Source organism: Pongo pygmaeus, chromosome 11, assembly GCF_028885625.2.
Source record: "Pongo pygmaeus isolate AG05252 chromosome 11, NHGRI_mPonPyg2-v2.0_pri, whole genome shotgun sequence".
In the NCBI taxonomy this organism is placed as follows: Eukaryota; Metazoa; Chordata; class Mammalia; order Primates; family Hominidae; genus Pongo; species Pongo pygmaeus.
The window spans coordinates 78558255-78571268 of record NC_072384.2 but is presented as its reverse complement, the minus strand read 5'-3'; the positions used below and the strand labels follow the sequence as shown (position 1 = coordinate 78571268).

Sequence of the window (13014 nt, the reverse complement as noted above, 5' to 3'; positions counted from 1 at the left end):
ACTCCCTGCTCTCCACCCTGACTAACCCTGCCAACTCCCAATACGAGATCAATCCAATACTCTGTTTACTCAGCCTTTCCTTCCAAGCTTCCAGACACTCCAGTGGAAAATCATACAATTGTGCTGATTGGCCCCGTTACAAATGCATGGGGCTCTGCTTCAGCTGGGTCTCCCATATGCTCCCTAGTTGGCTCCCATTTGGTAGCAATTCTCAAGCATCTTACCTTAGTTTCTATCCCTAAATCTCATCCAATGTTCTTAACTCATACATCACTGAAAAAAAAAAATGAAGCCATTGAGAATAATGGCCTTGACTTCCAAACTTGTTGACATATTCACTTGTCCTCCATGGTTCCAATAAACTAAAGTCTTTCTTCCTGTTCAGCACAAATCTGTGATTAGTCCTTTCCTGAATATTCCTACATCCTTCAGCATCTAGCTCCAGCAATCATCTTCTAATTTTTATTTTTAAAAATTTTATTTATTATTATTATTGTTATTGTTATTATTATTATTATTATTATTATTATTATTATTTGAGACAGAGTTTCGCTCTTGTTGCCCAGGCTGGAGTGCAATGGCACGATTTTGGCTCACTGCAACCTCTACCTTCGGGGTTCAAGCGATTCTCCTGCCTCAGCCAGGAGTAGCTGGGATTACAGGCACGCACCACCACACCCAGCTAATTTTTGTATTTTTAGTAGAGAGGAGTTTCTCCATGTTGGTCAGACTGGTCTCGAACTCCCGACCTCAGGTGATCCGCCCGCCTTGGCCTTTCAAAGTGCTGGGATTACAGGTGTGAGTTCTCACGCCTAGCCATCCTCTAATTTTTAAAAGATTTCTTTTCCATTGCTTCTTTCCCTTTGTTCTACAGTTATGTCCTTATAGTCTTGCCCTCACCAAGGCCACCACTCCATCATTTTATTTCCCTTAAAACGTAGACTATTTTGTGTGTGTGTGTGTGTGTGTGTGTGTGTGTGAGAGAGAGAGAGAAAGAGAGAGAGAGAGAGAGACAGGGTCTCACTCTGTCACCCAGGCTGGAGTGCAGTGGCATGATCACAGCTCACTGCAGCCTCGACTTCCCCAGGCTCAGGTGATCCTCCCACCTCAGCCTCCCAGGTAGCTGGGACTACAGGTATGTGGCACCAAGCCCAGCTAATTTTTTTGTATTTTTTTTTGTAGAAATGGGGTTTCTTCATGATGCCCAGGCTCAAATTTGGACTCTTGAAATGGGAAGAAGATATTCCCCACCTCTACTTGCTCATCCTGTCCTTGTCCCACTGCAATTCGCTTTATTCCTGTTTCAACCCTTCCACTTGCCACCTCTTCACTCCATTAAAAACATTCTTTTAAGCTACCTACTGGTTGACAAATGAAGTGGTATATTTTCAGGCTTCATCCTGCTTAATCTTTCTGCAGTATTTATTTGACCCAGTTACCCACTCTCACCTCCTTTGGGTTTCTTTTTTAAAGAACAGATTTACTGAGGTACAATTTACATAGCATAAAACTCATATTTCATAATGCAATGATTTTTCCTATATTTATAGAATCATGCAACCACCATAGCACTCCAGTTTTAGTATATGTCCATCATCCCCAGAAGAGCACTGGCATACATTTTTAGTCAGTCCTGGCTCCCACCCCCAGCCTCAGGCAAGCACTGATCTACTTTCTGTGTCTCTAGGTTTGCCTTTTCTGGATATTTCACATAAGTGGAATAATCCTGTCTACTTCTTTGTCTGTTCCTTCTCCTTTCTCCTAATTCACTTTTCTTTTTTGTTCTTAAAGCATGGTGGGTCGTAGAATTCTTGCCTGTGCCCTCTCTTTTGCACATTGTACCCACTTTTTCTACAAAAACCACGTTCCCACCTATGGTTTCTTCACCAATAACTCAAAAGTGGTTCCTCAGCCCCAACTCTCCTGAGCTCCAAACCAATGCTTTCAGTTAGCTATGTATCCTGTAGGTTCCTCCAACTCAGCAAAACACAGCTGGTGTCTTTTCCTTAAATATGCTTTTCCTTCTGTATTTTGGCATTGGGTTAATGACTCCACCATCCTTTCAGGAATCCTATGTAGGAGCTTCTATATCTCTTTCAATCACTTTCTCAGTGAGCATTTACTTTGTACTAGGTACTGTGCTTTTCATTCCTGATTTTATTTAATCCTTATAACACCCTATGTTTTAGTTACTGTGATCCCCATTTTGTAAATACGGGAAACTGAGGCTCTGAGGGGTAAGGTGTGCAAGATCAAGCACTAGCAAACATCAAAGCTGAAGTTTAATCCCCAATTCTTTCCCTTTTGTTTTTTCTATTTCAAAGGCCGTGCTCTCCCATATCTGTTTATTGAGCCAACCTAAAAGATTTCTGAACTCCCGTTTCTCAGCACTTGCACCATCACTTCCTCGGTTCAGGCTGTCATCATCTCTTATCCAGCTTAATGACATCATCTTCTCCCTGCTCAATTTGCCTCCTATATTTCCCCCTTCACACTCCCCTTCTTTTTGCAGCCAAAACAAAAGTCATTCTAAGGTAAATCTGATCACATTACCTCCTGAAATTCAGGTAACTTGACAAGTGTAATAAAGGAAGTTGCAAATAACTTTTATCACAAATGAATAAAGTCTTAAAGTTTATCATTAATTCACCTAAATCAACTAGTACAGAGTTAAGGGAATTTCTATAATAATATGGTTCTCATTTGCATTCAAGGAGGTTTTTTTGAGCAGTTGGAAAAGAAGGATGAATTAAAGATCATCCAGCCTATAATGGATAATCTTATTGAAGCCCTGATGATTGCCATGCTGATTCCGACTCATCTATTGGTGGTTTCAACCTAATGAGAATGTATCTCAGTTATATTGGTTACAGCAGGAAACAAGTTGAAACCTGCTGGCCAGTTTTATCCCAGCACGAATATCCCTCTCTCTCTTTATTACCATTCAGCTTGTGCAACCTGTACTTCGCTCACACTAAGATCATGTATTGTCCTCTGAATCAGCGAATGTCTTCACAGCTAGTGTTTCACACTTTTACACAAGTTATCCCTCCCATCTGGGATCCCCTTTGACGCCTTCTCACTGTGGACAATTTCTCAAGACACAGATGAAATGTCACTTCCTTTGGGAAGCTCTTCCCTATTTACTCCATATAGAGTTGGTGGTCTCTCCTAAATTTGCCCATAATATTGTCTGTATATGTGTCTTTCTGTTGTAATAATTTGATTATGGCTCTCTTTCTCCTAGAGCTATTTTTGAGTACCCCCCAAAATAGTTAATTATTACTAGGGCATCTTCGAAGGTTCCATGGAGGAAGCAGCATTTTAACTGCTCATGAAGGATAAATAAGAGAAGAGAATTGAGGAAAGATCATTCTGGGCTGAGGGAACAAGCATCAGCAAAACATAGAGGCATATATAAATGGAATATGGAAATGAGGAGAGAGCTTCTGTTTCTGAGAGCTATTTGCAGGCTCTCCTATCAAGTTCAGTTAAATTAAGAAAAATGTTAAAATCTTTAAAATATAGTGACTAACCATTGCCTGAAATTTCTTACCCTGTTTAGATTGCTCTTGGGAATTACAAGCTATTTAAGTCTGGTCCTGTCAGCCATTAGTATTATTGAAAATGCATACAAACTTGTGTCAAATAATTTCTACTATTTCTACATCATCCAATTACATATTAATCTGTAGGTCTACAGACACATTTGATTTTATATAAACTCTGCTCAAGGGGAATGATTTAAAATGATCTACTATTGCTTACATTGGTTAGTAAATGAGAAAATATAATTCCAGGGAGGCATAGTAATGTACCTTAATAAGAGATTAGCTCATGAAGGCAGTTTAATATTAATACTTTGGCAGAAAATTAGTAATTATTTATACTTTTTTATTCTGGTTTATTGCTGATTAGAAGTAAATCGTGATTTACTAATAATCTTTCACTGGCCTGTATTTCTTACTGAGTTGTATTGTCTGATTCTATGTATGCATCTTTCTTCTGAATTATGAAACTTGGCTTTAAATGAAACCACACAGGTCTTTGACATAAATTGTCCCAAATTGAAAAACATACAAACACAGAATTTATAAATATGATTTTGGCTTCAATAATTAGTTTTTATGCTTATTAAACGTGTCAGCTCAGTGTTCTACCCAAACAATCAACAATCCAAATAGATTTTTTGAATCTTTTCAAAAAGTTGAAAATATTCAATAATTATTTAAATAATTCTGAAAATGGGCTGGGTTTGGCAGCGCATGCCCGTAATCCCAGCACTTTGAGAGGCCAAGACAGGAGGATCTCTGGAGCCCAGGAGTCCGAGACCAACCTGGGCAACATAGCAAGACCTCGTCTCTACCAAAAAAGAAAAAAAATAATAATTAGCCAGGCCTGGTGCCGAGTGCCTATAGTCTGTAGTTTTTAGCTATTAATACTTGGAGGATGAGGAGGGAGGATCGCTTGACCCCAAGAGTTCGAGGCTGCAGTGAGCTATGGTGGTGCCACTGCACTCCAGCCTGCGTGACAGAGCAAAGGACCTTATCTCTAAAAATAAATAAATAAATAAATAAATAAAAATGTTTAAAAATTAAAAATTCAAAAAATGTAGTTTTAGGGTTTATATAGGTTTTTATTGGAATCTACTGTTCTTTTTCTTTAAAAAAATGTGTTTAAGTGTTCTTAACTCTCTTTTTTCTTTTTCAGGTAGAGATGCAGTTTCAGAGCTTAAAAGAATTTTATGAAACCGAAATCCCTCAGAAGGAGCAGGATGATGCTAAAGCCAAGCATTGTTCTGACTCGACTGAGAAGCAGTGGCAGCTATTTTTAAAGAAGAGTTTTGTAACACAAGATCTGGGGCTTGAGTTCCTTAATTTAATAAATATGGTAAGAATGTCATTAAATGGATCACACCTTCTGCAAGGATTACTCATCAAAGTCAAAATAATAATTTCAAAGGTTCAGCTGTCTATTAATCAGCAGTTCTCTCCTAGGGAGTTCTCTTTAGCTTCATTCAACCTAGACCAGTCCTGAAGACCAACATTTAAATGCTTGCTTGGCCTAGAACTTTGGTTAGTTTATAACAGGAAGGCTGTTTTAACTATTAAGAAGAAGGTGACTGTAATCCAAATGCAACATTGTTATTATTATATAGAGTCCTCAGAAGTCCACCCAAAAGTTCTGTGTTATTTTGAAAGCATGCAACAAGGTCCTTTCAAAATTTCTAGGGGCTAAAGACAACTTCTAAGATGAATCTTCTTTTGAAGAGTTTCTTACCATAGCAGATCTCTTTGTAGTGAAGATCCATTGCATTTAGAAAAATACCCTAACCTTTAGCTGTCTTGAGTTATATCTGTAAAATATTTTAGAATCCTTATATCCACCCATAACCCATATAAAATTCCCTATAGAATACTTAAAAGATAGTTAGTCCACTTCTCTTTCAATACCTCAAGTATTTTCCTAATGAAACTGCTCATTTCATTGTTGGAGAATGCCAGCTGCTAGAAACCTTTTTTTTTTTAATGTTAAATATATCTGTTTCCATATCTACTCCTAATCTTCTGTAGCTACACAGGGACAAAAAGTATTCATATTTAATTTCTCTTACACATGAAAGTCATTCCAACATTAAAAACAGTTGCTATGTCTGAGTTTTTTCTGCAGCATTAAAAATCCTTTCCATCATTTATGAAGGAGCTTCATTTTTCTTTCTATGCTGATCCCCCTTTCTCAGGATTTTCTATGGTTTGTCAAGATCATTCATTAAATGTAACCAAAAAGTGAACTACAGGTGCAACACATAGTACAATAAACTGGACATTATTATTTACTAATGAGACCTACAATTATGCTAACATTTTTAGCAGTAGTTTCACTTTGCTGGTACTTATTAAGCTTGTGATAGAACAAAACTCTCATAATATTTTTATTGCAGCTTCTGTCAAACCATGTCTCTCCCATATTATACCTGTGTCAGCCATTTACCTTTTTTATACAAATGTGGGCCTTTATATTCTTTCTTATTTAATTTTACTTTGTTAGTCTTCACACATGATTCCATCTTGCTAAACTAATTTGAACGTATCTAGTATATTAGCCATCTGTCTTGGGTTTAATTCTGTAGATATGACAAGTAAGTTTTCTATGGCAGCAATTTGTTCTTAAATATAAATGCCTACAGGGCAGATTGGCATTCCAGTTCATGAAGCAGTTTATTGATTAACTAGTTTTTAAAATAATCATGAATGCTCCCAATAGTATTTAATTCAGCCACTACTTCATAATCTTTGTATTAAGTCTATAATGGGAGACTTTCTCAAACTGCTCAAAAGAAGGTTTACCTACCTAGTATCCTATCAATGACATAGACAATTTGACATAAATCAGTTTGGCTCCTAGCGATCAAGGCATTCTTTCCAAAATGCTCACAAAGTGCTTGATAAGTAATGAACTTATTGCACTGATTTTCAGTGTGAAGCTTACCAATCTGTAAATTGTGTAATCCATCGTTTCCTCCTTTTGAAAATCAGGGCATTTTCTGTCCTCTAATTTTATGGCCCTTCTAGTTTCTGTAGATTTTCAAAGATAACTGACAGCTGCAATTTTCTCTGTACCTGGGATGTGATTAATCTCAGTCTGGAGCCTGAATTCATTTGGAAGAGTTGGGTTCTAACTACCCTCATCTACTTGGAGCTACAATTTTCTCTTTATCTTGTTTCAACTTCTGTTGTTTGAAAACCATTCTTGATAAACCTACTTGGAAATAAAATACGCATTAGCTGATTCTAATTTATCCAACACGATCCTTAAGCATTAAAGAAAACTTGCTAAGCAATTTGCCCATGTACCTATGTGATCTAGGTGCTTTACTGCAAAAAAAAATTATTTTTCGTTTAGAACATTTAGAACATGTATTATCTATCTATCTATCTCTCTGTCTCTCTCTCACACTTTTACATGGTTCAATCAGTCTTCTCCCATCTGTTGATTATGTATGTTTCTGATTTACCTAAGGGAATTCAAATACTTTCAAACTGCGTAATTTTATCTATCTTTTTATTACTCACTTCATTTCAGAAATTTTAGTTCTGGAATCTACAGTCAGTACTTTTTATTTATTAAATTACTGATGAAATTCTGTTTCTTGTCTGCTCTTTTCCCATTTTTCCAATACTTTCTTGAACTATATTAACCCTAGGCACTTAAAGTGCTCATAAGCTAACTACAACATTTGGATCTGGAGCTCTTTCTTTCTTTCTTTCCTTTTTTTTTTTTTTTTTTTAGATGGAGTCTCACTCTGTCACCCAGGCTGGAGTGCAGTGATGCGATCTCAGCTCCCTTTAACCTCCAGCTCCTGGGTTCAAGAGATTCTCGTGCCTCAGTCCCCCGATTAGCTGGAATTACAGGTGCCCACCACCACACCCGGCTAATACTTGTATTTTTAGTAGAGACGAGGTTTCACCGTGTTGACCAGGCTGGTCTTGAACTCCTGACTTCAAGTGATCTGCCCACCTCCACCTCCCAAAGTGCTGGGATTACAGGCATGAACCACAGCGCCCGGCCAATCTGGAGCTGTTTCTGTTGTCTAATTTTTCTCTTGGTTTCCAGTCCTGTAGTCCTGTTTCTTGGCAGAACTAGCGAATATTTATCAAATGCCAGACGTTATGTATAAAAAATTGGAGGGTCAGCAGATGGTGTTTTCTTCTTCTAGAAAGGGTCACCCTTCTTTCTCCAGGCAGGCGTTGGTGGGCAATCACTCAAGCCAATCAGAAGCTGGCAGAGTTGTGTTTGCAGTGTAGTCCTGTCGCCTCAGGCTCCTAGAGTTTTGTATTGAGAGCCAGGTGCTTTCTCTGAGGTCTCTGCCCCTGGCAGGTCACAAACTCCAATCTTTGTTTGGGTAGTCTGCTGGAAAACTCCACTCTGCTTTACAGAGGGCTTTTGCTTAGGTTTTTTAATCCACTGCCCGATATACCCCCGGTATTTTGTCAACGTTTTTAGAAGAAGATCATTGTGCTTGAAGCCCTCCAAGTGTCTGCCAAAATCTCTGGTGTTTTCTCTGCTCCAGGGAAGTCTCGATTATCAGCTTCCTGTCTGCACAGAATTGGGAAATCCCCCTGGGATGATAGGTGAGCTCACCACTGTCAGGTTCTTCCCTCTCTGGAGTCAGCCTCTCTAGTTCTGGTTGTCTGAGCAGCTCTCTGCTTCCTTCAAATGGATTCCTTCTGCATTTTACCCAGCTTTTCTAGGTATTCTAAGCAAAAGTGCTGCTCTGCCACTGGCTACCCCATTCTACCCAGAAGTCCTTTGTTACTTATTTAGAATGTTTAAGATCGTACAGTCAGATTTTTGTTTTTAAAGATCTGCAACAGTAACTTATTCCAAATTATATTTTGTATCTATATCTAAATAAACTTAGGTTATCATAATATTCAATGCCCACTTAGATCTCCCAGAAATAGCATATATTTTACTACTGTGCTTTGGTGGACTTTTATCTTGATGTCATAAACATGGTCACTCTACCCTAAGGTCTTTACCACTATCATATGATAAATAAGTTCCTCCTTATTGATAAAATTAAAGCCCACGTAATCAGGAATGGTTAGCAACATTTGGAGAGATGAAATTGTTGGTAAAGTAAGTAAAACAATTTTTTTTATTCTTATATCTTTTGGACCACTAGGCTTTTAAACAAACATTATTGTTGAATCATCATGACTAGTTTGCTTGTTAAGAAGGCAGAGGCCAGCTGGTATATTCAGTTGAGTGTTCTGTTCTTTATTGGGTTGTCATGGCTCATATTTTCAAGCCAGAAATAGGAAAAATTTCAGTTCATCTAAAAATCATTAAGATCAGAGAAACTGATTCAGGCCCAAATTATGGCAGACATCTTGATGAAAGTGCTAATTTATTAATTTATAATGGCCAATACCAAGAATACTATCTGGGATACAGCCTTCCTATTATCAAGGTATCTGAAAAGCAAGACATCAGAAAACCATTCGTGGTGCATGAATATAAACGAAAAATGAATGCTTTAGTGGCCTATTTAGACTGGATTATGGCAAAAATTTTCCATGTCCTACACAGAAGTAAAATGAGTACTGTCTTTACTAATTAGACCTCAGGCAAATTATTCAATCTTCTTGAGTGGCCAAAATATTCGTCTGCCAAATGCATGATCACTTTTCACAGATCCTACTAGCTAGACCTCTACGAATCCTACTTTAGCTCTCCTTTCTCTAGACCTCACTCAGACCACCATATCCTTCTGATTAAAGTTGTCATTGGCATGCTGCAGTTTCAAAATTTATATTAAATTATATAATACATTACATTCTGCTTAATCATTTCTTTAAAATATGTGAAAGATAATTTTATTTATAATATAGATAAAAGTATAATTTGGGGTGGATTCTGCTGTAGTTGTCTAATATCTTTCATAATTTATTATGTATCATTAATAATGGGGGAATATATCATTTTATTACTAGATTCTTAAGTTCATGGTGGAAATCTCATTTAGGACCTATAAATATATATATTTTTTGGAATTGCCACTTTATAATGTGTAAAATAATATAAAAATATGTGTGCAATATCAGTATCATTTAAAATAATTTTAAAATAAAGTGGCCTATCTTTAAAATATCCTGTTAAATATTTATGATACTGTCAATTGCTGTCATTGAGATGATAGAAATTTGAAGATTTATTGAGAAAGACTGGCTATTAAAGTAAAAAACATACTAATTGTTTTGCCAAATGAACGTTCCTGTGCATTTTTTAAATGTTTCTACAGAAATAAAGCACGCATAGTCTTACTCTCTGCTCTGATTATCATTTTACCTCTAATTGAATTTCCCCTTGTTTAAAACCATTGTTTAAAAGATTTCAAACCAGTCAAGCAGAACATATGAAAGCTGGGAAGTGAAATCTTTGGTTTTAGACACTGTGCTTCCAGTGTATGATGTAGTTCTGAATACAGAGATAACAGACTCATTTCAGTTCTCACAAAATGGAGAAACTTGAGAAACAGCAAAGGACATTTAAAATAATTGCAACGTATACAATGGAATAGTTTAAAGAAAAACAAAACAAAACAAAACAGTGGTCCAGAACAATCCGTCCCCTCCTATCCCTTGATAACTGATATTTTGACGTATTCCAATGAGCGTGTTAAAATAAAAGATGGAGTATACTTAAAATGCGTATAGGTATATGCATTTTTTAAATCTTCACTTCAAAAATTCTGGATCCCCTGCTCATTAAATAATCTCTCAAACCCCAGGGAATAACCAGACCCTAGGTAGGAATTCAAACACCCCTTGGGTCTTGAAGAACTCGAGACCGGATGTCTAAGCACAGTATATGGTTCCGAGAGCTGAACTGTGCCTCTGCGCGGGGAGTTCAGACTTGCTTGGATGTCAGAATCGTCTTCTGCTTTGGCTGTGATAAAGAATTTGCCTCGTAAAATAGTTATATACAACAAAAAGCTGTATCTCTTGGGAAAGAAAAGCCATTATATGAATTATTAATTTAACAGGCAAAAGAGAACGAGATATTAAATGTGAAAAATGAAGTGTACCTCATGAAGAACACCATGGAAAACCAGAAAGCAGAACGGGAAGAACTTAGCCTCCTTCGGCTGGCATGGCAGCTTAAAGCCACGGAAAGCAAGCCTGGGAAACAGCAGTGGGCGGCATTCAAAGAGCAACTTAAAAAGGTGAGGCGAAGAACAATGGGATGTGAAAAGGAATGAAATTCTGACACAGGCTAACATGAGCGAACCTTGAAAACACTAGCTAAGTGAAATAAGCCAAACACAAAAGGATAAATATCGTGTGATTCCACTTATAAATGAGGTCCCTGTAGTCAAACTCATAGAGGCAGAAAGTAGAATGTAGGTTACCAGGGACTGGGAGAGAGAGGGAGGGAATGGGGAGTTGTTTAATGGGTACAGAGTTTCTGTTTGGGATGATAAACAAGTTCTGGAGATGGATGGTGGTGATGTTTATTGCACATTGATGTGAATGTATTAAATATCATGCCTCTGAACTGTACACCCCAAAATGGTAAACATGGTAACTTTTGTTATGTATATTTTACCACAATAAAACCAAAAAAGGCAGCAGAAACCAAGGGCCTTACTCCTTGGTGGTTTAGAACCCTGAGCTCATGCCACATCCTGAGTGTTTTCATGGGGTTTGAAAAATTTGATCACACTCTGCGTCATATCTAGAATGATCACATTTGCTGGAGATGTCAAAGAAAATGCATGTGTAACTGTCCAATATTTATTTCAGACTTCTCACAACTTAAAACTCCTTCAGGAAGCACTTATGCCTGTGTCTGCACTTGACCTTGGAGGGAGCCTCCAGTTCATTTTAGATCTACGACAAAAATGGAATGACATGAAGCCTCAGTTCCAGGTGAAGAAATATATTGCTGGATTTGGGTGAATGGAAAAAATACTTAAAACTGTTTGATTGCAGTTTACCTGATTAATTGTAATAGGCTGGTGAATTTCTATTTCTTTAAACAATAAGTATTGCTTGTCTAAAAATCCACTGTAGAGACATTTTTCTGACTTTTTTCCTGCATTCTTTTGAATTTGATGATATGCCAGCATTAGGGCTACAAAATATCCTAAATAGATTTTTATATCAGATTTTTAAAATTCACATGGCTAATTAAACTAGTAATATATTTATGCTATATTTTCACTCTAATTCTTTTCCTGGGGAGTGCAGAGGTGTTTTAAATTGAGACATCTCAGAACAAGGATGGGCAACCTCGGACCCAGAGGCTCTGCTGCCCTGGGTCCCTGAGGTGACCACTGTTATGTCACTGTCCTCACCCACCAGCACCCCAGGCACGTACCATCACCCCAGGAATTTTGCTGTACTCTCCAGTCCACCTTTCAGGATATGAGCAATAAAACCATGAGTCATGTTCCTGACCCTGACTGCTTAACGCAGTCCCTATTTCCCTACCTCCTGCCTCTCCAAAATGTGACACAACTGCCAAAAATTGCCAGCTGCTATTCACATTATACTTCTGCCTGGATTCTTATGCTTTGCTGCAAAATTTAGATACCTGTGTTTCTAGCTGTCACTACTTCATAAATGTGGGCTTCAAAGAATCCCAGAATCAGAATAATGAACATTCCTTTAGGGAGTATCTCATTGTAGGTTCCTTTAAGACAAAAACCAACGTAAAGTATAACCACCACACCTGCTACACACAAACACACCCACCATTGTAATCCACAGAAAACTCTTTTAAAACTCTCAGCAAATGTGACTGGCCTATATTAGGCTCTTTAATACACCCTGTGTTATCTGCTTATATGCATTTTGTTTGTGTGCAAGTTTGCATGTACGTGTAAGCTCCTCTAAATCAGGACCACTGCCACACTTCTTTAGCCCTGTCACTGTGGTGCACATATATTTGATGCCCAAATGCTTGAACTTGAAGACCCTTTTTAGGTCACTCTTCTGAAAATTATCTCCTTAGTCTAAATCATTTCCATTACTTTTACCTTTCATACAAAAGATCTACGCTTGAAATGATAGTAGCATTCTCTATCTTTCTCTCATTGTCTTTTTTTTTTTTTTTTTTTTTTTGAGACAGAGTCTTACTCTGTTGCCCAGGTTGGAGTTCAGTAGCACAATTTTATCTTGCTGCAGCCTCCGCCTCCCAGGTTCAAGTGATTCTCGTGTCTCAGCCTCTGGGGTAGCTGGGATTACAGGTGTGTGCCACCATGCCCAGCTAATTTTTGTATTTTTGGTAGAGACAGGGTTCTGCCATGTTTGCCAAGCTGGTCTTGAACTCCTGCCTTTAGGTGGTCCACCCTCCTTGGCCTCCCAAAATGCTGGGATTACAGGCATGAGCCACCATGCCCAGCCTATAGTAGCATTGTCTTTAAAGTATTCCCCCTTTGCAAATTCTATTCCAGAATCTGGATTATCTGAGCAATGCTGGGTGAAAGGGAAGGCAGTTTAT

General features: G+C 37.8%; 1 protein-coding gene across 2 annotated transcripts in view; it reads left to right on the top strand.

Annotated features, from left to right (window-relative positions):
• Window positions 1-13014, top strand: part of CCDC141 (coiled-coil domain containing 141) — a 218010-nt gene that overhangs the window by 162809 nt on the left and 42187 nt on the right. For both annotated transcript variants that reach the window (XM_054477409.2, XM_054477408.1), the window contains exons 12-14: window positions 4711-4890; window positions 10553-10732; window positions 11313-11438. In XM_054477409.2, coding sequence (XP_054333384.1) covers window positions 4711-4890; window positions 10553-10732; window positions 11313-11438 — 486 coding nt within the window. The remainder of the gene's footprint in view (window positions 1-4710; window positions 4891-10552; window positions 10733-11312; window positions 11439-13014) is intronic.